At 35.3% G+C, this 23,085-nt stretch overlaps 1 protein-coding gene across 2 annotated transcripts in view; it reads right to left on the minus strand.

Moving 5' to 3' along the window:
• The window catches only part of CSPP1 (centrosome and spindle pole associated protein 1), a 65,924-nt gene that overhangs the window by 40,915 nt on the left and 1,924 nt on the right, over positions 1-23,085 (minus strand). For both annotated transcript variants that reach the window (XM_064651391.1, XM_064651382.1), the window contains exons 2-8: positions 19,996-20,099; positions 19,362-19,458; positions 14,198-14,298; positions 13,458-13,481; positions 10,942-11,022; positions 7,713-7,814; positions 3,875-4,320 (exon numbers count right to left, since the gene is read on the minus strand). In XM_064651391.1, coding sequence (XP_064507461.1) covers positions 3,875-4,320; positions 7,713-7,814; positions 10,942-11,022; positions 13,458-13,481; positions 14,198-14,298; positions 19,362-19,458; positions 19,996-20,097 — 953 coding nt within the window. In that variant the 5' untranslated portion in view covers positions 20,098-20,099. The remainder of the gene's footprint in view (positions 1-3,874; positions 4,321-7,712; positions 7,815-10,941; positions 11,023-13,457; positions 13,482-14,197; positions 14,299-19,361; positions 19,459-19,995; positions 20,100-23,085) is intronic.

Raw genomic sequence — 23,085 nt, forward strand, 5'->3', positions numbered from 1 at the left:
ACAGTCAAGTCAGCTCTTTGTCAGGAGTGTGAATTCCCAAGCCTGCTTTCATGCAACCTTTAACTGTTGAGCCTGGTTAAGAGTTTTGAGAGCTGAAGGGCTTTTGACACTCACGCTGCATTAATCGTAACAGATCTTGCTGCTCTTAATCCCCAGGAGCTAAAAAAGTCTACAATAGGTTTTGATGCACAGCTATAGGGCAAGTCTGGTGAAACAACCAATTCAGATATGAAAAGCTTCTTTAATGACAACCTACCCTTCACTATGCACCTGATAGAATTTAAAAGGGAGAGGTGACTTTTGATCAAGATAAAAGACAGGCAACATGGTGAATACAAAAATTCAGGAGCTAAAATTTGAGTTATCTACATATGAAGTGATATGATTGAAACTTCAAGTAACTTCAAAGATGCCAAATATTGTACGAACACAAGAGAGCTGGTCCTAAAATGATTGGGGGGGGTTGAATTTATAAGCTTTTCTCGTCTTGCAAAATAACAACTCTTTATTGTGGACTTCAAGTTATCTCAACAAAATAAGACAAGAATAGGTATTCAATGAAAAATAAAGTACCTAACAAATGCTAACAAAATCATATATTTTCCAGAGCTGGGCAGAGCCACAGACTTCCTATTTAGCAAACAAAAAAATCAAAAAAACCCATAGGTAAACATGGAAAAAGCCTCATCTCTTACGCAAAAAGAACCACAGGTCTTCTGTAATTGAAATAAAAGCCAATAATCAAAGGCAAAAGGAAGCAAGCAGATTATTAAACATTGATTTGGCATCATAACAACCCCAAAAACAACATGAAAGAACGACATCCACCCTCTTTGCATAACATGATCTCCTTTCATGATCAAGATCATCTTTTTGATGATGATCAATCTGCTCCTTACAAGGCTGGTCATGTAAGACAAATGCAGCTAGGAAAGAGAAAGCCCAGTCCATAGTGTAATGAAAGGATGCAGGGAGGAAGCAAAGAAATAAACCTTAGGATTCAAAAGGCAACCTTTTTTTGTAGAAAGCAGCAAGTTCAGCAAGGCAGGCCCAGACATATTGGCCCAAATCAATCAAGAAGCTGTTGTCTCCTGTTCATAGGATGCACCTGACTGCTGGCAATGGATTAAAGCATTCCACCCTTAAGAACCAAAATATTTTGCAGTTCTTCTCACTTCCCTGGCACCATTTCTATTTGTTTAAATATGCCACAGTCCTTGTGCCTCCATCAAAACAGAAGCCTTTCTGAAAAGTCTTGTTATGAAAAGCTGCCCCTCAAAACTAATAAATCCCATTTAGGAACATAAGGACTTTAGCACAGAAAACAAAAATATGCCTCCTTATGAATTTAGTTTCTGTCATGAATCACATGTGTTCTGGAAAAGTTGACTTTGCCTGAAATAAAAAAAAATACTAACTCTTCAGAAGCTGAGCTGTCAATAAGAGATGTATTTCTCCTTGAAAAGAGACTGAATGTAGTTCATAGGAGGTTAAGCGGAGCTCCTCGCAAAGGAGAAAAAAGTACTAGATTAAAAAACACATTTAATAAAAAAATACTGAAAATTAATTTTTAATAAACATTCAGTAATAGAAAATACACCAACAAAATCCCAAAGAACTTCATGTACAAATTTAAGTTCAGGCCATTCAGGTGGTGATCCAGCAACTGCTTTTAAGAAGATGCAACAAGTTTGCCAATAGCAAAGATAAGACTATCTTCTATATTTTCTTTTAAAAGAAAACTGGAACTAAAGCTGTTTCAGAGGCCTCTCTGAATAAGCAATGAATTGCCTAGTGATATATTGGTCACAGATATATTATATAAGCACCATCCATGTTTTCTGAAATAATTAATAACTAGTATACTTCTATTCAACATGATGTCTAGTGTTGGTTCAAACACTATGCTTGCTGATCGCTTATCTATATAATTCTGTATAAATTTTTTGAGAAACAAACCGTTATCAAATGGTTATTTTTATATTTTAAATATTAGACTCTGTGTCCAACTGCATTAGACAGTGGCAAACAGCTACCGAATAAAAAGAGGACGTTCATCCTTCTGGGTATAAATTAACACAGATTATTAAACTTGCTGTTAGTATCAAAAATATTTTGGTTATCTTTGTTAGACATCAAGTTTAGTTTCTAATATTTCTTCTTTCTGAAAAGCTATAGGACAAGCTGACTCTACCCTAAAACCTTCAATTTTCTCTTCTCTGAATCTCATTCAGCAGAAAACAGGCGATCTTATTCCTCTTCTCTATTTAACCACTGTTTCCATTTGCTAGTCTTTTTCAGAAACACGATATGAATAAATACAGGCTTTTAGAAGCACATCAGAACACAGTCTGAAACTTTGAAATAACCCATTTATTTAGTCTGCCTCTTGAAAAAGCTTCCAGACATTTCATTTTCTCCATAGATCTAATTCTTTTACTTTTTTTTTTTTTGATAAAGACTATCAAAAGCTTTTGGGAAAAAATATTTTAACTCTAGTGGCATTTGAAACTGGAAAAGCAGCATGAGATCATTCAATTAAAAAAATGCTTTTAAAACAGATAAGCATTTTAAGGCTTCCCTCCCCCCAGTTATTAATTTGCACTATTATCCAGAAAATTATCCCTGTAAACAACAACTCAAAAGATCATTTAACCAGTCCACCAGCAACTAACAGTGAAACATGACTGTAATATTTAACGCGGTTGAAAGTAGTACAATTTGCCTTTGTTTTTTCTAGAAAATCTAGGGAAAAAAAGTCTTTATTTTGCCTTACAAAGAAAGGACACTGGTGTTTCCTTCACTTAAAGCAACTGCAGGAAAATAATTCTGGCAACAGGAAAAAAAAAGCTATAACACTCATGTTCCCAAGATCTGGAAAGCGAACAAATGAACACCCTTAAAGCCCCTTTTAAAAATTTGTTTACAATAAAATTTACCAATTTATTTCATTTGAATTTAGCTATATGAAACACATCTGTTTCCAGGTTGGTACTGTTTTGCACCTCAACTCATGTGGTTTTAAAAGCAACCAGTTCTTGCAATGGAATAACCAAAGGTGGCCAGACTGCCAAACCTTGAATGATTGGGAAGGTTATACTTTTTTTTTCTTTTAAGTGAGTAAGCTGGAGGAGAATGATTAACAATTTATGTCAAAGTAACAAAACTGCTGTATCAGTTAACACAGTAAAGACTATTTAATACTGAACAGTACATAATATCAGTTTTCCTCCTGAATGATTTATCTGAGACACCCTCTTTTGATTAGTTTGGGCTTTCTTAAATGTTTATTCAACCTGTGTAGTTATTACAGAGATTAGCACCTATTAAAACCATCAGGATTTGATTCAATTACGCAAAGGTTTAAAGCCCGTCATTTATCAAGACATGGAGTAAAAAAGAAGATTTTTTAAAAACACATTTTTGCATTTTATACACACAGTGGCATGTACCAAAAATTGAAGCCCAAACCAGTTTTGGAATCTGAACTGAAAATTGACTTGCTATTACTATTACAGACTAAGCAAACAGAACACTGGGTTTCCAGTGCAGGTGTTTGCTCTCAAATAATAACATGCTTTCTGGGAAACCATTCCTCATAAAAATTAATTGTGGGCTGCTTCTTCTGAGGTAATTTCTCTAGTATCCTTGGTTTGCTATAATATATACAATGCTCCTTAATCTATGATGTATAGTCTTAGGTACTGGTCCAATTGTTCAACACTTTTTCTATAAATTATTGCAAAGTTCCTTTTTATAAGTAAGTACAAAAATCCTGCTTTCACATGGAAATCTTGTATAATTTTCAATGACAGCAAACCACGGCTGTCAACGAGCACTACAGAAATAAAGGAGAAAGTGAAATTAAGAATACCTTTCAGCATGAAAAACCCGGGGAGTTCTTCTGTCATAGGTGCTTTCACATCTAAATCTAGGGTCTGTTTCTTCACTTATCTCAGGATCATAGTCCACTCTGTAGTATCTTCTACCAAAATCACGATCTTCATCAAGTCTGTGATGCTTCCTAATAGGAATTACAGACTGGCTAGCAAATCCATGATGTCTTCCATTGGGAACATCCAAATCTGCATCGAGTCTTTTATTTAATAGTCGACTTCTTAATTCAACCTCATCATCTAACTTGTGGTACCTGTCTTCCTCCAGCCATCTCTTATTTTGCAGCTCTTCATAATCTTCTGTAGAAGTAAAGGCATCCTTCTTGGGAGGTTCTGCACCTGTATTAAAGGGCTGTACTTCTGTACGTAGATCTGGCTTGAGCCTGGTAACAGTAACAGGTTTTTTATTCCTGTCCATCTCATTCTGTTTAATGGAAAAAAATATTAAAAGATCTGAATAAAAACTAATAACATTGATTAAAACCTTAGTTTTGTATTGCTTGAAACAATCCCTAAACAAGTACTGGAAGAAAGGTAAGAGGTGAGCAAGGAAAATACTTCCAGAAGTGCTTAAAAGCTAGTGTTTTATTTATTTTTCTTGAGATTAAAAAAGGTACTCTTCCTTGTATCTAATGTGTTTCAGAAGTATAGCTATCAATCCTGGACAGGCCTTTTACCAACTCTAATTTGACTTTCAGTTTCAGAGGTGCAAATAATCAAAAAACCACTTGGAACTTTACACCTCACCAAGAGACTAGATATCTTTATTATATCCAGACTCAGACAAGTCTACTTCTTCCCTATCAATACAACCTTTTAACCTGACTATTTCTTAATCTATTTCTTTGCTCTCCAGGAGAAGTCTTTATGAGGAAGGATAGTTTAGTAAATAAAAACCAAACCTATGACACACTGGACCAGAGTTCAATACACAGTTCTAACAAACACCATGGATTTGGATAAATTCTGTAGTATTTCTGTGCACTAATCTTTCATCTATGGAATAGAGATAACAGTAACTCATACTTTACAAAATATAATGAAAAATAAATTAAGGATGTAATTTATTAGGAAGAAGGATCAGTGTACTAGAGGGTGTGACTGCCACTCAGAAGGGTCTTGACAAACTGGAGAAATATGCTGATGAAAACCTCATGAAGATCAACAAATGCAAAGGCAAAACTCTGCACTTGAGACAGAACAATGCCACACACAGCACAGGCTGGGCACCAACTGCCTAGAGAGCAGTTCTGCAGATAAAGGCCTGGGTTAGCAGTGAGCAACAAGCTGCACATGAGTCAGCAGAGGACCCTGAGCAGTGATAACTGCTAACAACAACCTGGGCTGCATTACTTGTTGTCAGCAGGTCAGGGTAAGTGATCCTTCTCCGCTCAGTATTTATTCAGTATCCAAGTTCTGGTGTAGTGTGCCCAGTTTCTGCTCTCCCTCCCCCCCCACAGATACTGATGAACTGGAAAAAGTGCAGAGGATGGCTACTGAGATGGCATTTGAGCTCCTAAAGGAGAAGCTGACAAAGCTGGGTTTATTCAGCCTGGAAGAAGAAGGCTAAGGCTAAGGCTGTATGGAGCAGGAGGAACTAGTAATTGTAGTCTCTACCTAAAGGATACTTAGAGATGCCAGAATAATGGTTTTCAAAGAATCAACAGTCACAAGTTGCAGCAAAAGATATTCCAGTGGGATACAGAGGAATAGAAATTCAGATCAAGAAGTTAAAGCAGTGGAACAGGTTGCCCAGAGGAACTGTGCATACTTCATCCTTTCAAAACTCAACCAGATAAAGTCTGACCAACCTGATCTAACTGTGAATTAACCCTACTCTGGGCAGAGAATTGTACTATATGACTTCCAGAGGTTCCTTGGAACTGAAGTTTATCCTAGGATTATCTAAACTGTTGGATCAAACTTTTGAGGTCACATATGTTATTTGACTCTCACTCCAAGTTAAATATCCCTCAGAGACGGCATAATCTCAACAAATAGTCACCAGGCTTTTTTCCTGTTTGTTCTTTTATGACAGCAAAATTGTTTCTACGCAAGAATAATAAAAATATAACTTAAAAGTCCAACTGGATGACAAACAAAGCAAAAAGAAAAAACCTTGAGTCCCTAAATAGATTTCATTAGACAAGTCAGATAAGGAAACATAAATGCCCAAACATGCAGAAAAATTTTAGAAATTTACAGACTCAGTTACACAAACACAAGCAGCATTTTTGCCAGTTTCCTAGGGATCACTGTTGTGTAGCACTCCAACCCTTCAAGAAGTCAGTTAAGAAACAGATATTGAATTTCAACATCTAAAGGATGCCTGAATACTGCCTTCTACATGTCTTCACAGACTAAAATACTTTTCAACTATATGACACTCCAATGTACTTGGAGGAAAAGGTCTTTACATAAGACTTTTTACATAAGAAAACAATTCTTCTAGAAACAAGAAACATTCTTCTGGAGAGAAATAAAAAATACATGGTTATTTGCACTTAATAATAATAATATAATAATACTCAGATGTTTTGAGTACAAACACAAGGCACTTCATGGAACGACCTAGCTCTCACGCTAGTGTACACTTCAGAATTTCTGTATTAAAAAGAAGTGGAAGGCCTTCTTAAACCAAACCTACATTAGGGAGTTCCAAATTATTAAACTGAGGCAAAAATATTTTAAAAATAAAATTTACCCTGTCCAGAAAAGATTTTATTATTAGAAAGCAGATTTCTCAGATCAATATATTGCTTCCAGACTACTAAAGCAAAGAGTCTCACAACAATGTTAATTAGATCTAAAAATCCCATTGGCTGTTGCATTGGTTTGGGATAAATTTCTTCACAGTAGCTTGTATGAGGCTATGCTTCCGATTTGTGATGAAAACAGAGGGATAATTTAGTTCCTACTGAATAGCACCAACACAGTGCCAAAGACTGATGGTGTCCCACCAGCAAGGTGGCTGTGGGTACAAGGGAAGCTGACCCCAAGTGACCACAGGGATATTCCACACTACAGGATGTCATGCTCAACATACAAAGATGGGGAAAGGAGAAGGGCAGGGGGACATTCAGAGTGATGGCATTTGACTTCCCAAATCACTGTTACACATGATGGAGCCCTGCTTTCCTGGGGATAGCTGAACACCTGCCTGCCCATGGGAAATAGGGAATGAACTCCTGATTTTGCTTTGCTTGTGCGCGTGCAGCTTTTGCTTTACCTCTTAAACTGTCTTTAACTCAACCTACAAGTTTTCTCACTTTTATCCTTCTGATTCTTTCCCTCATCCAGTGGAGGTGAGTGTGCATGTGTTCCTACCTGCTTACTGCCATACAAATCAAAGGCCTCAGACCAGAACATGATTTCAATTATGCATGTGTCCAGCTCACTTTCAGTAGTAAATTTTTTTAATTTTTGTTTTTTATTCACAAATGCACAGCCTCATATTCTGGACAGTTGCCTGCACTTGCCTTGCTTTCTCATGAACTGGACACAGACTAAGGAAAAGAGCATCTGCAAATAAAAGCTATATAAGGTTCAATATTTTATTCAAAGAGACAGCTTTTTTGGCTACCACTTTTATCACCAAAAACAACCCAGGGATTTGCTTTAGACACACAGAAGAATGAAAGCACTCATCTATGACACAGATATGATGGAAGCAGGAATCAAGAACTGTACTGTATGAGTTGTAACCAGGACCTCCTAGACACATTAATAAAACTGGCCTCATTGAACAACATAATTTGCTTGTTTTGTCTTACTTTGTATGTCTTAGTCATTGGTAAGACTGTAAAACTGTATTACCTCTCTGTTTTTCTTCCCTAATTTCCTTAGCCTTTCATTCCATTCTTCTTTATCCCTGAGATATTGATTGTACTCCTTGTTTCTTTCAAGTCGTAATTTCTCCTAAAATAGGCATTGAAAAGGGCATCATAATTTAGCATTTTTAGTAGCTTTTAACTTCATAGAATTGTGGTATTAAGTGAATACATGCAAACTGTGTGTTTGCCCCCCCCAGTCTTTGTGATGTACAAATAAGGCTTGAATTGCTTTGAGGTTTTTATTCATTTTTGAACACAGTACTTTCCCCTCATCTGAAATCTGTAAGCAGAAGTCGGCTCCTTGGCCATGAAGTCTAGTCCCCAGTGGCGCTACTGTAGATCAACTGTAGCCTAACCTGTAGTTAGGCTTCCTCCTGCTAAACCTATTCCAAAATTTTCCAAAGACTCACTCCCTTGACAATTAGAAACCACTTTCTAATTTCCAATCTGAATGTATTTACAGATGATTTTTACATGTACGATTTTTATTGTGTGTTAAGACTAGTTGTGACTTGTCCTGTCCATAATTAAAACAGGACAACAAATACATGTATAGAAAAGATGCGTCAATTATAGCTTAGAGTACAACATGAACCGTGAAATTCAAACAAGCAGTTAAATTTGACTTGAACTTGACAGCAAAAGAGTCAAAAGTGCAAAGAATGCAAGGAAAAACAGGGAAAAAAACTGATCTATCCACATTGCCCTATTTATAACCAGCTTGCTCAGGTCCAAAAATATACATGAACTGCACATCCATAGCCTAATAATATATGAAATACAAGTCTCTGGATAAAGCAAACTCTAACTTACATTACTTCTTGATATTACTACCTTGTGCTTAGAGCATGGGGCATCTCTTATACTACCTCGTTCCAACCATCACATAAATTAAAAAAAGAGAATTATATTACAACATTACAAATCATGCTATTTTCCACTGCAGCATTTTCAAAAAAAAAAAAAAAAAAGGTATTAAAAAAATCTGAACATTACATACAAATTTACTTCTCATGAACAAATTTCCAACAAAAAAAATTTATACCTCAATCACCACGGAAATACCAGACTTGTAATAGATTTGCAAATCATACTAATAGTCGCCAAAATTGTTTGGTTTGATTTTTGTTTTTTTTCCCCAAAATTTGTGTCTAGGTTTTATAACAGTGACAATATAAAACATGCAGACAGCCATGAAAGCTGCCTGAGAGGCATTTTCCAAAGCTGAGAAGCAAGCCTTGTCTTTAACAGGTGGCAAAACACTCAGCAGAAAATTCAATATGCTGTGTGACTGTACTGAAGGAAATCAAAATGCAAATGTCAACCTCTCATCCCTATCTACCCAGAAACCAACTGTTTAGCAGGGCACAGTGTGACATCTTCTGGCAGCTTCTAGGTTCTGCAACAGCAATAAATGGGTAAAAAGCATAAAAAGGATATAACACAACTGTACAAACAATCTCAAAAAATGTTGACCTGCTATGATATAAAACCATCAATGATCAGACATGTTCCCAGTTCAAATACATCTTCAGTTTCCACAGAATTAATCAAAGATACTTTATTTTCCACTGTTTCAGCACACATACTTGCAAGGGTTAACACAAAGCTCATGAGAACCTGAAGATAACACAAATTCAGTATAAGTGTATGCAGCCACTGAGGAGGAGTCCATTCCCCTTTCTGGACATTTCATTCTTGCTGCCTCCTTTTTGCATTCATGTAACTTGGAGTTTGGGGCTTTTTCACAAGAGCAATTTCACTTATTTGAGTTCTCACCTGGCTCCTCACATGGCCAAACCACCACAAGAGAGGCAGAAAGTATAAGTAAGCACAGCAAGGGCAAGACCAACACATGACAAAACAGAAGCCTTGCACCAGGTTACAACGACAGTTAGTCCCAAACACAGATCAACAGTGCAACCTCAAGCCAACATAGGTTAAAAAACACCCAAAAGAAAATAAAACTCCCAGGAGTGGAAATGTCTGGTCCTCCTACAGCAACACAGTTTGTCTTTCTTCCTTGTATGTCCACTGTGGTTTGACTAATCCTAACAACCAAACAGTTGCACTTGTAGAATCAGCAAAACTTTTGATAAATTACAGTGTTTCTGCTGACTCAACTTCCTGGATCAATTTACAAGCAAATATAAGAAAGGAACTGGGATTATAAGACCAACAATGTGAGGGCATGAGGGGAGATGACTCCTGTAAGACTGATTTTGGCTTTCACAGAATTATACCATACATCAGAGGAATGGACCAGAGGTAAAGAAAATCCACGTAAGCATGTTGCATTTTTGTAATTGAACCTCCATGAAGCTCCAACAGCAGGGAGACTTTCATGGCTGGTATACTACTCCAACAAATGAAAGCAAGATCATAAACTGCTAAGAAACCTCCGGGAGATCAAAGGGGCTAAACTCAGAAAGAGTATGTGTACTCCATTCACAAAAAAAATTAGCATCTGTACTCTCAATGAAAGATTTGAAATTGGGAAGATTCCTATATTAACAGCAGGCAATATGTGAAATATTAAATCAGGTTTTATTTAGATTTCCAGATTCAACTGTTAAAAAAAAAGAAGCGTGTGAGGATAAGTGGGTAGGTTAAGCGTAAGCAAAAGACATCAAAGCAAATTGTGTGCAGCAGAAAGCACACGTCCTTCAGTGCTGTTAGGAACTGGTAAAAATATCACTGTAGAAACACCTACGAGCAAATATTTTTAAAACAATCCCCAGGCTGCAGTAAGAAGAGCAATAAAGTAGAAACGCATATACAATTATAACAAAACCAATGTTCTTTATCAGATCAATATTTATTGCTGAACAAAACCCAAGCACAACCACTGGTTGTGGATCAGAAGTAGCAAACCTCAGACTATTATCAGTATGGAATTATACATCAAATTATGAAAAATTGAGTACAAGGAACCTAGGATTAAATTTTTTTAAAACAAAACAAAAACAAAATAGAAACAAACAAAATAAAACCAAAACCAAAACAAAACCAAACAAAATGTAAAGACTTGACTTTTCGGAAAATCATTCTAACGACCACCTCCAAAAATGTTCTATTGTGTAAAAAAATCAAACCAACCAAACAACCAAACAAAAAAAACTTGAATAGAAATATTTTTTCCACAACAGTTTAAACATTCAGGTTCATTTTCAAGTTATAGTTCACTTACTTTATTTCCTTCATATATTTACCTTGGCAGATCTTCGCTCATCAATAGGAAGAGATAATCCCTGAGTATATGGATCTACTTCACCAGTAGTCAGATAATTTTTCTACATTAAAAAAAATTTAAAACCATTCAATATATTTTAAAATACCAATTCTTACTCAAGTAAATAGTTTTTAGGAATTATATTTTTTGAAATTAATTTGAGCAATTTAGTGAAAAAAAACCACTGAAGACAACCTTAATGTTTTAAAAATGTAGAATGTTCTTGGAACGCATGAATGAAGTCAAGGAATGCAGAAAGTAAATGTCTCTGTCAAGTTTTAAGCTTGAGTTTGAAAGTGTTTGTCACTTCTTCCCTGTTACACTGTTGAAGTCTCTGTATACTCAAAAAAATAATTTTTATTCAAAGAAACCCCACTCAGTTCTTCTGTAGCATAAGCACAAGTATCTGTACAAGCATAAGAGGAATTTTCCAAGATGATATCTGAAGATGAAAAACTGCTTTTTCTAACTGCAGAAAACATGTCTACCTCTTACTTCAACAGATGGAATCTGTGCTAACAGTAGCATAGTCACATCTGTTTATCTCAACAGTGTTTTCTATACCAGCATTCCCCAAACTTTTCAGGATAATGACCCATTACTAAATCTTGTAATTCCTTACAGACCATCAGTCACTTTCAGAACAGAAATTCCCATCAAAACCACAATGTTGTTGCTCCATATAGATCCCTGGGTCACAGTTTGGGAACTGGGCTGTGCAGCAAGTCAAAGTAGTTGCCTTCCAAACCAAACACCAATGCTGGGGCAGGTCCTTGGCTTCCAGGTCTAGTGGCTTCATCACACATCACTCCTTTACTAAAAGCATCCCCAGGCCCTTCTCAGTCAATCATCTGTGTTTTATAAATCTGATTATCTTTAACAAAAGGATCATCTCTTTGTGTGGCATGGGCTGCAGAAGGGAATGGGTGAGATATGGTATTCACTAGCACTGTTTCCTTCCATTATCTATGTTGCAGGGTAACTTAAAAGCTTGGAGGCACTCGAGAGCTCTGTCTGTTCCAGTACAAAACCACATCATTATGACTTATATTTTACAACTACACATTAGAAGATTTAAGGGGTTTGCAAACATTCAAGCATCAAGACAACTAGTTTAATACGGAAAATCAACTTATTCCTACTAGAAAAAGTAAATACACTGTAATCCTCATTATTAAGTAATTATTTTCATGCATTCTGAAGACATCTATGGAGATCATCCCTGATGTTAAAACCATATTTGCCAAAAATCAGAAGTTGATATGGAAACTGCATTTTTCTAGATAAGCAAGATTAAACAAGTTATTAATTAAAAAAAAAATTATTACTGCGAGAGCTGCTAAAAGTTACACTATCTCTTTAGGTGGGCAAAAGAAATTAGAGATTGGAAAAGAAATCAAAGATTGTTATCCTATCTCTTGCTCAGGCCTTACAAGCTTAATATAGCTAACATGTACTACATTAAAAAAAAAAAAAAAAAAAAAAAACCAAACCAAACCAAAAAACACCACCTTGTAAACCTAAATTTGTAAAACTGGAGTTCAGTTGAGAATAAAACACTAGAAGTTAATGTAAAAATTATATTATTTGGGTACTTTGGTGATAATTACGAAACATTAATTTTTAACACAATATTCTAACTTTGAAAATAATCTGGAGTTTTAAGATTAAACAAGAAGCAACAATCACATAAGCATCATTTGGGTCAGAGGTTAAGAAGGCAGTTTATTCTGCTGTTGCTATCGTTTTTCACGAATGCTACTTATTCTGTTATTCAAAGCCCCAGAGAAACCAGCAGGTTGTGTTTCTACCATGTTACTGAAGTTGCTTGATCTGAACAACCTGAATGGACTGTGTTAAATTTTAAAATTATAGATACATGACAGTATAATGATATAAATAATTAAAAATCAATTGGCCAAAGCTTGCAAAAATAACACCAGAGGTTTTATTTTTCCTCGCAATACTTGTATTCTTGCATTCTGGCCACCAGGTGTTGAATAACTGACTCTACTGCTTCCCTAAGCACAACTGATGATAGTGATAGGAAGAAAAAATCCCTGACTGGTTTCAGTGACACACTATAATATTTCACAGGTTACTATTTTATACCAGCCTTATAAAGTATGTATATCATGGAGAAAAAAAAGGATCTGAACTCTCAATATCTATGTAACTGATAAGCCTGGAAGCAAATGTCTACTAAAATAAAAACCATTGTACAGTCAGCATTAGACAGCAACAATAGCAACTGCAAAGGGAAAAGGAAATCAACAAATGTTTTAAAATATTACTAATGGAAAATAATAAATATAATTAATAACTTTGCACAAAGCAAACAATGCTGTTAGTCACAAATAATCACTACAGCATGCACAAACACACAAAGCACAAAAAAATAAAAATGATTTCTTAAATTCCAAGAGCACAAAGCCTTCAAACAAAGCAAAAAGCAACTAATTGGAAAGAAAAAAAATTATATTGCAGACACCCTACCTTTCTTTTTGCCTGTGATATACCCTAAAAGTCAGGGAGAAGATACTATTCAAAAAGAGTCTTTCATTCAAAAATAGATGACTTAACAAAAATTCTTTCCTTTCTTAAAGTAAATTCATTTTTTCATTTTAAGAACTAAAGACACTGATAAATAGCATTTACATATAACAGAAATTATTCGGTTCCTTATTTTTTCTGTTTCACGAAGAGGAGATACAGAATATTCCCAAGATGATGACATTTCATACATATCATTTCAATTTTAAATTGACTGTGACATTTAGTAATTCATGTTAAGCAGAACATCAAAGCTTTTTTCTTCCTAAAATTGAAAAGAAGGTGTCAAATGGACTCACACTAATTATAGAAATATTCTTACCCCAATTACAGACGACAAAATACGTTAAGTACTTAAGGAAGTAACAGATTTTAAATTCTTAAGCAAAAAACTAAGGAAGAAGTAAAGACAAATAAATAAAGTATTCAGAATAAAGTGTACTAAGTAATACGTAGTCTCATGGCAATGAGATCTGTAGAAGCCTAAAATACATAACCCTTCCTAGAGGTAACATTTTGAATTTACTTTTATCCAAGTCTTTGAAATGAGCCATTATAATGAGCTTATAATGAATGCCTTCTTATAAAAATTTTTTACAGATATCATTAATTTTCATTCAAATAAATGAAAGAATCGTTTTAAGAGACTCACTAAAGTATAGCAACCAGTCAAGCAGCCATACCTGAGAAAGATATCGTCTATAATCTTCTCGGAGTTCCTCTTTGAGTTTATGTTTTTTTCGTTCATATTCCTCTCCAAGAGGTAAACTCATGCCATAGTCACCTGAAAGTTTAACACCATGAAATATCAGATTTACTATTTTGCATCAATGCAAAGCACATCCTGCAAAAGCTACATCTGGATTTTGACACAAGCAATAAAAAAAATAATTATGCAACCAGTAATTACAAAACAGCCAAAAAACCAGTAGTATGTATGAGTAGATGGATGGAAAGCACAAAAAAAATAGATTGGTATTTGGATATTAGTTTTTCTCTAGTCCTTGCACTTTTTCTCTCCACTAGAAAAAAAAAAGAAAAAAAGCAACATAAATTGAATTCATTTGAAGAGTTTACAAACAGTATAATATAACCTAAAGATTATACATTTTTCTTTTGTGAATGTATGTTTCAGAAGAAATTTCCTTTGACATGTTAGTTCCTAAATTAATCTGATATTTTATGCTATGCTTGTCACACAAAAGAAAACATAATTTGCAACTGAAAGCAACAAGCTATTTGTTTAGCACAAAGCACTTGAAAAATATGTTGGCTTCTATATAACTAGAATCTGACCACACGATAATTATAATCATTCTTCTTTCCACCACAGTGTTTTTAATTGTAGCAGACCCAAAACACATTAGTACTTCTCTGAGATTACTATCTGGTCTCATAACAGCTGCTAAATTAAAAAAATAATGCTATGCAAGCTGTTTGCTGTTCCCAAAATACATCTTAATGTACTTTGCAAGAAACACTCCCTGCCCCAGAAGGCCATCTCTGCAACCACTTTCACCACTCTCCACAAAGAGCTAATGAATTCCACAAACACATCCAACAAAAGACAAAAATTACAGCTATTGGGTGGGGGTTTTTTTTATTAAGCATTTTTACTAAGCATTTCTACATCTTGTGATCTATGTAAAATTAATAGCAAGGAGTAAGAGAGAAGAGAGGGATATTCAAGATTTACTCTTACATCGGTCCCAATTTATTGCATGAGTTTGTTTGGCTGGGATTGAGATACATTCTGACATAGCTGAAACTGTCCTCCTAAGCCAGTGAAACAGTGTAACAGGGAAGAAGTGACAAATAGGAGCGACAAACAGGAGTCAGCCTGCTGTTCTGCAGAACCAAAGGACCTGATTAAATATGTCATATGCTACTCTGAAACAGCTTGCAGAGTTCAACTACTGACCAAAATCTGCACAGGAGCTTCTTCTCCAACCTCCAAGTTACTTTTCTCCCAATTCCACACATAAGGTAAGTGTGAGTTCTGTTTAAAAAAGTAATGTACCATTTCAACACTAAGTAAAGGGATAAGTGCAAAGAATACAGAAGAGGAAATGGTTTGTTTCAGCTACTTGCTCTTGCCTTTTTATTTTCACATGTATTATTTTTGAATTAGTTATAGAAAACCAAGAAGAAGACCAAAAGCAACTAACAGGTCAGACCAAGATTCATTCAGGAATTTCACAGATGTCAGTAAAATTCAGTACCAAAAAAAAAAAAAAGAAAAGAAGTGACAATTAAGGAATCAAGTGCTTTGATTCAAATATGTGAAGTATTCAAACAAAAAAGTGTTTAAAGTTAATTTTTTTAACAGAAGACCTTTTTTTGGCCATGAGAAAAGCTCTGAGATAACAATCATGGGTAGTGATCTGCAGGATATCTGAAAACTACTCACTTCAAAAACTTATTCTAGGAGAGCCTAGCAGAGTAAAACTACTGCAGCTAACATACATTCACACTAATTATGTGTGCAACTTGTCTGAATTCTTCCATCAGAATAAGAGATTTACTCTCTTTTTCAATGGTTTTCTGCTTTTGTTTTTTGTGTAATTGCTGTAGTTATCTGCCATTTCATATTCCATTAATCACATATAAGGACACTGACAATTTTTTAAAAAAAGCTAAGATTTTAAATGCATTTTTATATAAACGTTTACATGCATTTAATGATGAGAAATAACTGTCACTTCATTCAGTCTGAATCTCAACATTATTGCTAGAACTATAGAGTACACTTAGTAGCTACCAAGGAACAAGTCCCTCTTTGATTTAATCCACAGGAAATTACATTGCTTTAAAGCAGTCAGCCAATAATACCAACAACCATCCACTTCAGCGTCCAAATTATTATTATAGAAAGTGCTGATTTGGGCTAAGATAGAGGTAATTTTCTTCAGAGTAGATGGTGTGGCGCTGTGTTTTGGATTTGTGCTGGAAACTGTTAGTAACAAAAGGATGTTTTTGTTATTGCTGAACAGTGGTCACACAGCATCGAGGCTTTACCTGCTTCTCACTCCACCCATCAGCAAGCAGGCTGAGGGTACACAAAGAGCTGGGAGAGGACACAGTTGGGACAGTTGACTCCAGCTGACCATAGGGATATGCCATACCATATGGCATCATGCTCATAAATAACACTAGGGGGGAGGTTGGGGGGCTCTGCTGCTCGAGTGTGGCAGGAGGGCCTGCCCCAGTAAGGCCTAGAATCTGGTCAGAGAATGCAAGCAACGCAAGCTCTCTGTAGTGAGTCACTGGAGGCACCGTGGTGATGCTTTTGGTGTTGAATTATGCTAAAACCAGCCTGCTTCACTGAACTCCAAACATACATCCTGCTTTTTGAAGTTGGATGTGACAGATAAGCTGATAGCTCGCCTGTAAATTTCTGACTAGTGGTCCATCACTTTATACTATAAAAGTCCAGTCCCCTTTCATACAGTCAGGTTCTTCTAACATAACCCTTCCTGGGGTGTGTGGGTGGAGATTCCTCCCTTTCACTGGGGACACCCCCAAGGCTGATAGAAAGAGATCTCCCCACAAGCACTGGTATGGGTAAGTTATATCAAATCTCTACTTAATAATTATTTCTTTTTTTGCTAGCTTTAATATAATTGCTTCAATAATTGCCTCAATATAGTGCACTGTGCTATCTTACCAGATTCTAGGCCTTATTGGGATAGGCCCTCCTGCTACTTACTAACACTACTAGTACTTTTAGGATTTATATTGTGTAATAAATAATTCTGATTAAGATCTTTTGTCTGATCATTTGTAATAATAAATTATTCATTTTATATAAATATTCTCAGTTTCCCATCATTAAAACCTGCAGGACAAAGGCGGTCCAATCACACCTCCATAATTCCTTAAATTTAAACCATTGACAAAATCTGAGGCTAAGATTGGATACTTTCTGGACCTCATGACTCAACAGCAGGGTTTCTTTAATAAATTTTGTCTAAGTCTTCCACTCCCACCCACGACATCAAGAACTGGCTGGGCATCGGTCAGCTGGTGGTGAACAACTGTTTTCATTTGTATCACTTGTCTTTCTCGGGTTTTATTTCTTTCTCTTTGTTATTTTCTTTTTCATCACTTTTTTTTTCAACTATTAAACTGCTTTTATTTCAACCCATGAGCTTCTTCACTTTGACTCTTCCAATTCTCTTCCCCAACCACAGAGTGAGTGGTTGTATGGTGTTTAGTTGCCATCTGGGGTTAAATCATGACATGGCAATACCTACTTACTGGTTTTCATTTAAGACCACTTGAATGCCCCTCATCTGTAATACTTTGTTGGGTTATTATATTTAGGCGTTAACAGTTAAGTCAAATTTGTAATAACAAACACAACATGATATGTTATTATAGTTCTCCCACAATGATAAAGTTATTTTAATATTAAAATAGCTTAACTGTTCAGTAATGGTCTGTCACTGTCAGGCAGTGGGATACTACCTATTGTGTTCTATTTTCTGTATCATATGTTTCCACTGTTAAGCAAAGAATTATCAACAGCAGGAATAACATGCTGATCCTAATAAAACTGCCAAAAATGCATGATAGATACTTATTCAAGTGCTGTCCTACAACCAAGTTTATCTATTATGACTTCTGGCAGCAAGGAATATTCAATTATCATTTCAAGTATTTTTTGTGAAGTTTTCCTCTAAAAGTCTTCTGATGGCTGGCAGTTCTATTTATACAACACCCTTATAAAAACCATGTTTTTATTTATGCAGCTAAGATCAGTTCAGACCCACAGATTCACAAGCTCAGGTTCCACCTCCCACTGGAAGCTGCAGAATTACACCAGAATTACAGGCACAGCATGAAAATTAATGAGGCACAAACCCAAAGCGTCTACACTGAAAGAAAAGAGTTACCTATCAACAAGAAATAGGACATGAAAAAGCTCTAAAGCTGTCAGAACAAACCTGAGCTATACAAGTGTAACTAAGGAAAAACAGTAGTGCCAACAGAAAGGAGATGGACAAGTAAGGAAGGGTGGCACATTACAGAAACATCAAAATGGAGAAAAGAACACCATCACACACATTTTCAATCAGAAATCACAAAGAAAAGAAGAAAAAAGGACAAAGATAATGAAAACAGTTACTAATACTGATAGTTACAGTAAAACAAATTTAACCATTTCTCTTAGTCGAGATTTCAACCAAAACTAAGTGCTTGTTCTGTCCCTGAATAGTAAATGACTACATGTAACATTGGACGTTGTACATTGTAACAAAATTACGGAGCAATACAAACAGTTTTAACTGCCTAAACATCTGAAAGATGCTTACAGTTGAAAGGAAAAACTTAAGTTTAACTGTATGCATTTTAGTCAAGTTGGACTAGGACTCTTAACCTAAGAGGCTGAAAGGAAAAGTATTCTTACTTCCCTGTCACAAAGTACAGGGAATGTATCCTTTTGAAGTAAAGTCCAGATGAGAGATGGAATTTCAAAGCCTTTTTCACTCAAATACAACAGGAAAGGACATATCGCCTATCAAGGACTGGCAAGCAGATTTCTTTTTTTTTGTTTGGTTGGTTTGGATTTTTTTTTTAGTGGCACTACCTTTACAGGAAGAAAAAGAAAGTGCTTGCCCCATTCTCCTGATTAAAAAAAAAAAAAAAAAAAGCGTAACTGCAAAATAAATAAAATTCCATACAATCCCAAGACTTTTGGAAGACTGAAGAATTATTATGCACTTGAATTACAATTATCACCTTATAATTAAAGGTCCAAAGCAGTAATTCCCTTGCAAAAATTCCCAAATGTAATTAAATGCTACTTAAATCTAGAAAACATATAAAAAAAATATACTATACCTAAAGGATAGTTCTGTTGACTATTCGGAGGTATATTTTCTTTAGCCATGGAAATTAACATTTTCCTAGTCTCGGAAAGCTTCTCTGATTCCTTATTCTGAAAACAAAACAAAATTCTTTACTGTAGTACAAGGTAAAGGAAATATCATGTATAAGAACATTAGTAACATAATTATTTGCACTGGAGAATAGAGAGATTGAAAGTAATGCTGGATTAACACATTAAAATTACTAATAGGAAAACTGTGATAAGAACAGATTTTGTTTAATTGTTACTTTCCTTTTATATTTCCTAGTTTCTGTAAGAGAAATGTTGAGGATATCCCAAGACCACAGCTCTGGAGTAAGCAGAGGGCAGATCCCTGATAGTCACCTTCCCTAGGGAGGAGGGGGAAGGAGCAATAATAGCCATTTACAAGAGTTTTCTCACTTGTAAAATACAAATCTTACTGTGTATGCCTGGTAGCATACAGATTTTTAAAAATCTACATACATACAGATACAAAGTATTTAAATTAGAAATGGCTTAATCTTTAATATATAATTTAACAAAAAAACCAGTTATAAGAGCACAGTAAAAGAAGGCTTAGCAACACAAGTACTTATATTCAGGAAAGCTTTTTAACAGTCTTACCCTCATTTCCATGTAAGGTGGATCATTTTCAAGTTCTGCCTTATCTTGTGCAAACTTGGCCTTGTGTTCTTCAATAGATTTGTCTAAGTCATCTGCCATCATTTCTAAGGTTACAGAAAAGACGCAGAACTTTAGACATCACCTTTACATTAGAACTTCAAAAATTTAAAGCCCAATTATATAGTTGCTTAAGACAGCAGTTAAAAAATAATCAAGTTTGTCCCTCAGAACTACAACTCTTAAGATGTTTGCTGAGTCAACAAAACATCTGACTCGGGGAAACTCATTCATGGAGGATACTACTTGACGTTTCACCAGAGAGAAAATTCAAAGATTCCAGATTATAAGATTGAAGATACTTCTCTAATCCTTTTTTCTAACACGGTTAAAGTGGTTTGGGGTTAGTTTTTTTAACTGCAAGTCTACCAGTGGCCCTTTGCTGCACACTAGCACAAGCTGACTGTTAGTGAACAATTAAATCAAAATTAGAAAATACACAAAAGTAAACAGGATAAAGGAATCACTAGACAAAAGAGTATGAAAAGTGCAAATTACATGTATAGTCCAAAATAAGTACCAAATCATACAGCCAGTTCTGTGCTTAACTTACTATCATGAGAAGTCTTAAAAACAACCAAGCTTATTAAAAACAAAACAAAACAAAGAAAAAACTCACAATACATGCATAGTGTTTCTGGAGTTGGAGCCAACAGTGTATCACTACCTCCTGTACCACTAAAATGGCAGAGGCAATAAGAATAGCTACAATTCTGCAATAATCTGCCAATCATCTGTAAGAAAACATGTACTGAAGAAGAGCTGGTTACCTCTCTTTCATTAGTTGTGCACCTTGCCTATTTAGCTGAAAGCCCTTCAGAGCAGAAATTTTAGCATCTTATTTGTGGAATTTATTGTACATTGCTGCACCTGGATAACCTCATAATAAAAATGAGAGTCAATCGAATTCATGTCAATGAAACTGTACAAAAGTTAATTTTGAATATTCTTTGTTAGAACAGTCTTACCAGAACTAAAAATACTGCAAAGCTGTAACCATGAAAAAAGGGAAAGACAAAACCAAAACCAGTGACTGCATACAAGCCTACTCATCCTAATCTCCACTCAGTGTTTTCATCAACTCCACTGCAGGAGAAGTTTTGCAAAACCAAACCTACTGAGTAAAAAAAAATCTCTAAGTTATATTCCATACTTAAAAAAAGCATGAAACTGAGAAGAAAATTGTGACCCTCAAATCACTCTAATGCTACCCACAGAACTTAAGAAATAGGATTGCTTATCCAGGTTCCTGAACAATCCCATCACATTCAGTATCTAAACAAACATCTAAACTAATCTATACTAATCTAACTATACAGCAGGTTTTTTGAGGCTGATTAGATATCTTTCTAAAGCCTACAGATTGTATGAAGTAAACATTAGGCCAATGATAAAGGTATATTAGAAAACAGTTTCAGGAAGAGGATCAGAGAACTTCAACAACAACAACAAAAAACCAAACCACCACCTCAAATATAATAAGATAGCACATCGGTAAACATAAAAATAATGTGTCCAGAAAGACTGAGATAAATGCTTACTAGAAGTAAGATGAAAACAAAAAATGCTCAAATGCTATCAGATGAAGCCAAGTAATTGCAGGCTAACCTAATTTAATGAATACATTTGCTTGATGTATTCCTCAGAATGTACTCCTTTAAACTTTTTATCTTTTTTGATTCATAATATAAAATTATAATGTTGTTACAAAGGAGGCAGAACTAGGACAACCTATTTACAATTCCTAGTGGTAATACAGGACAATCAATTCCAAAAATAAATACCCCCATCTGATTTGTCCTAAATCTTTAATCTCATTAGTTTTGTTCAGTGATAAGGGATAAGTTAAAAGAGGATAAGTTTCCAGGCACTGGTAAATTTTATTTAGCCTATTAAGTTACATAAGAATAATGAAAAAAGGCTGAAGCAACTTGTCATACTGAAAAATGTAAAAGTTGGTCTCATCACCCATCCAGTGCAGCATAGTCATCAAGAGGAAAATTACCACATTGTAGGAAGCACTGTGAGAAGTCTTTTCAAAAGCTCGCTGACTGTAATATCTGTATTTCTTATATCCATCTACAATTGCATTTATAACCTCTAGAACTGTTTCCGAATTACTACATGGGAATGGTACCAAACTTATTCCGAGAGACAGCATCAGGAAAGGAGTATTCGCAGTATATTTTCTATCTAGCATGAGGAACACCATGAATATTCCAGCATTCTGCACTCCTATCACGTTGCTCAAAAGAGCAATATAATAAATTAAAAAACAAAGACAAAACTGTTACAGTTGAACTACATAGGTAAATTTGGTTGGTGTGAAGAAAGCTGGCGATTCCAGGCCTTGGAGAATACTAAGACAACTAATGCTACAGCACTGATGATTCAGCATACCTTTAATACAGCTAAATAGCCTGGAAAAGTAGACAAATCCTTCTTAGAAATATCTAGATGTTTTGAGTCTTAACATCCTTCTTCTTGAGTTGATCTTCTTAAAAGATGCACAAGTGCAAACTTTATGAGATAGGCAAAATGAGTATCTTATACTAAAAAAGAAAAAAATATCTTATTATTCTAAGCAAAAGAGTGACAATGTGAAAATTATGCATACACTGCTAGGCTCCAAAAATATACCAGCATGTAAGCAAATGTCCCACTGAATATGAATCAACTTTATCATCTACTGTATCATGTGAAGAGATCATGACTAATCACAATAAAAAGACGGAAACAACACATTTCTATCTGAGAAGAGGCCTACCACAGCCCTTTGGTGTGCAGTGATTTATCTTGGAGGTGACAGCACTAAACTCACAGCGAACTGTCAGCTTCAAACTGGCTTCACATGACTGCACAAACACACCAAGGAAAAGCCTGACACTATAACGCCGCTTCCAATCAAAACAAAATAGCTCATTTTCAGCTGAGCAATGCATTTGAATGCCTTTTGTGCATTTCTAGCCCCTTGCAACTACTAGTAAAAGCAGCAGATTAAAAACCAAGCTTGGAGACATCACTCCATGAGCA

The sequence above is a fragment of the Pseudopipra pipra genome, chromosome 1 (assembly GCF_036250125.1).
Source record: "Pseudopipra pipra isolate bDixPip1 chromosome 1, bDixPip1.hap1, whole genome shotgun sequence".
NCBI classification, from domain to species: domain Eukaryota; kingdom Metazoa; phylum Chordata; class Aves; order Passeriformes; family Pipridae; genus Pseudopipra; species Pseudopipra pipra.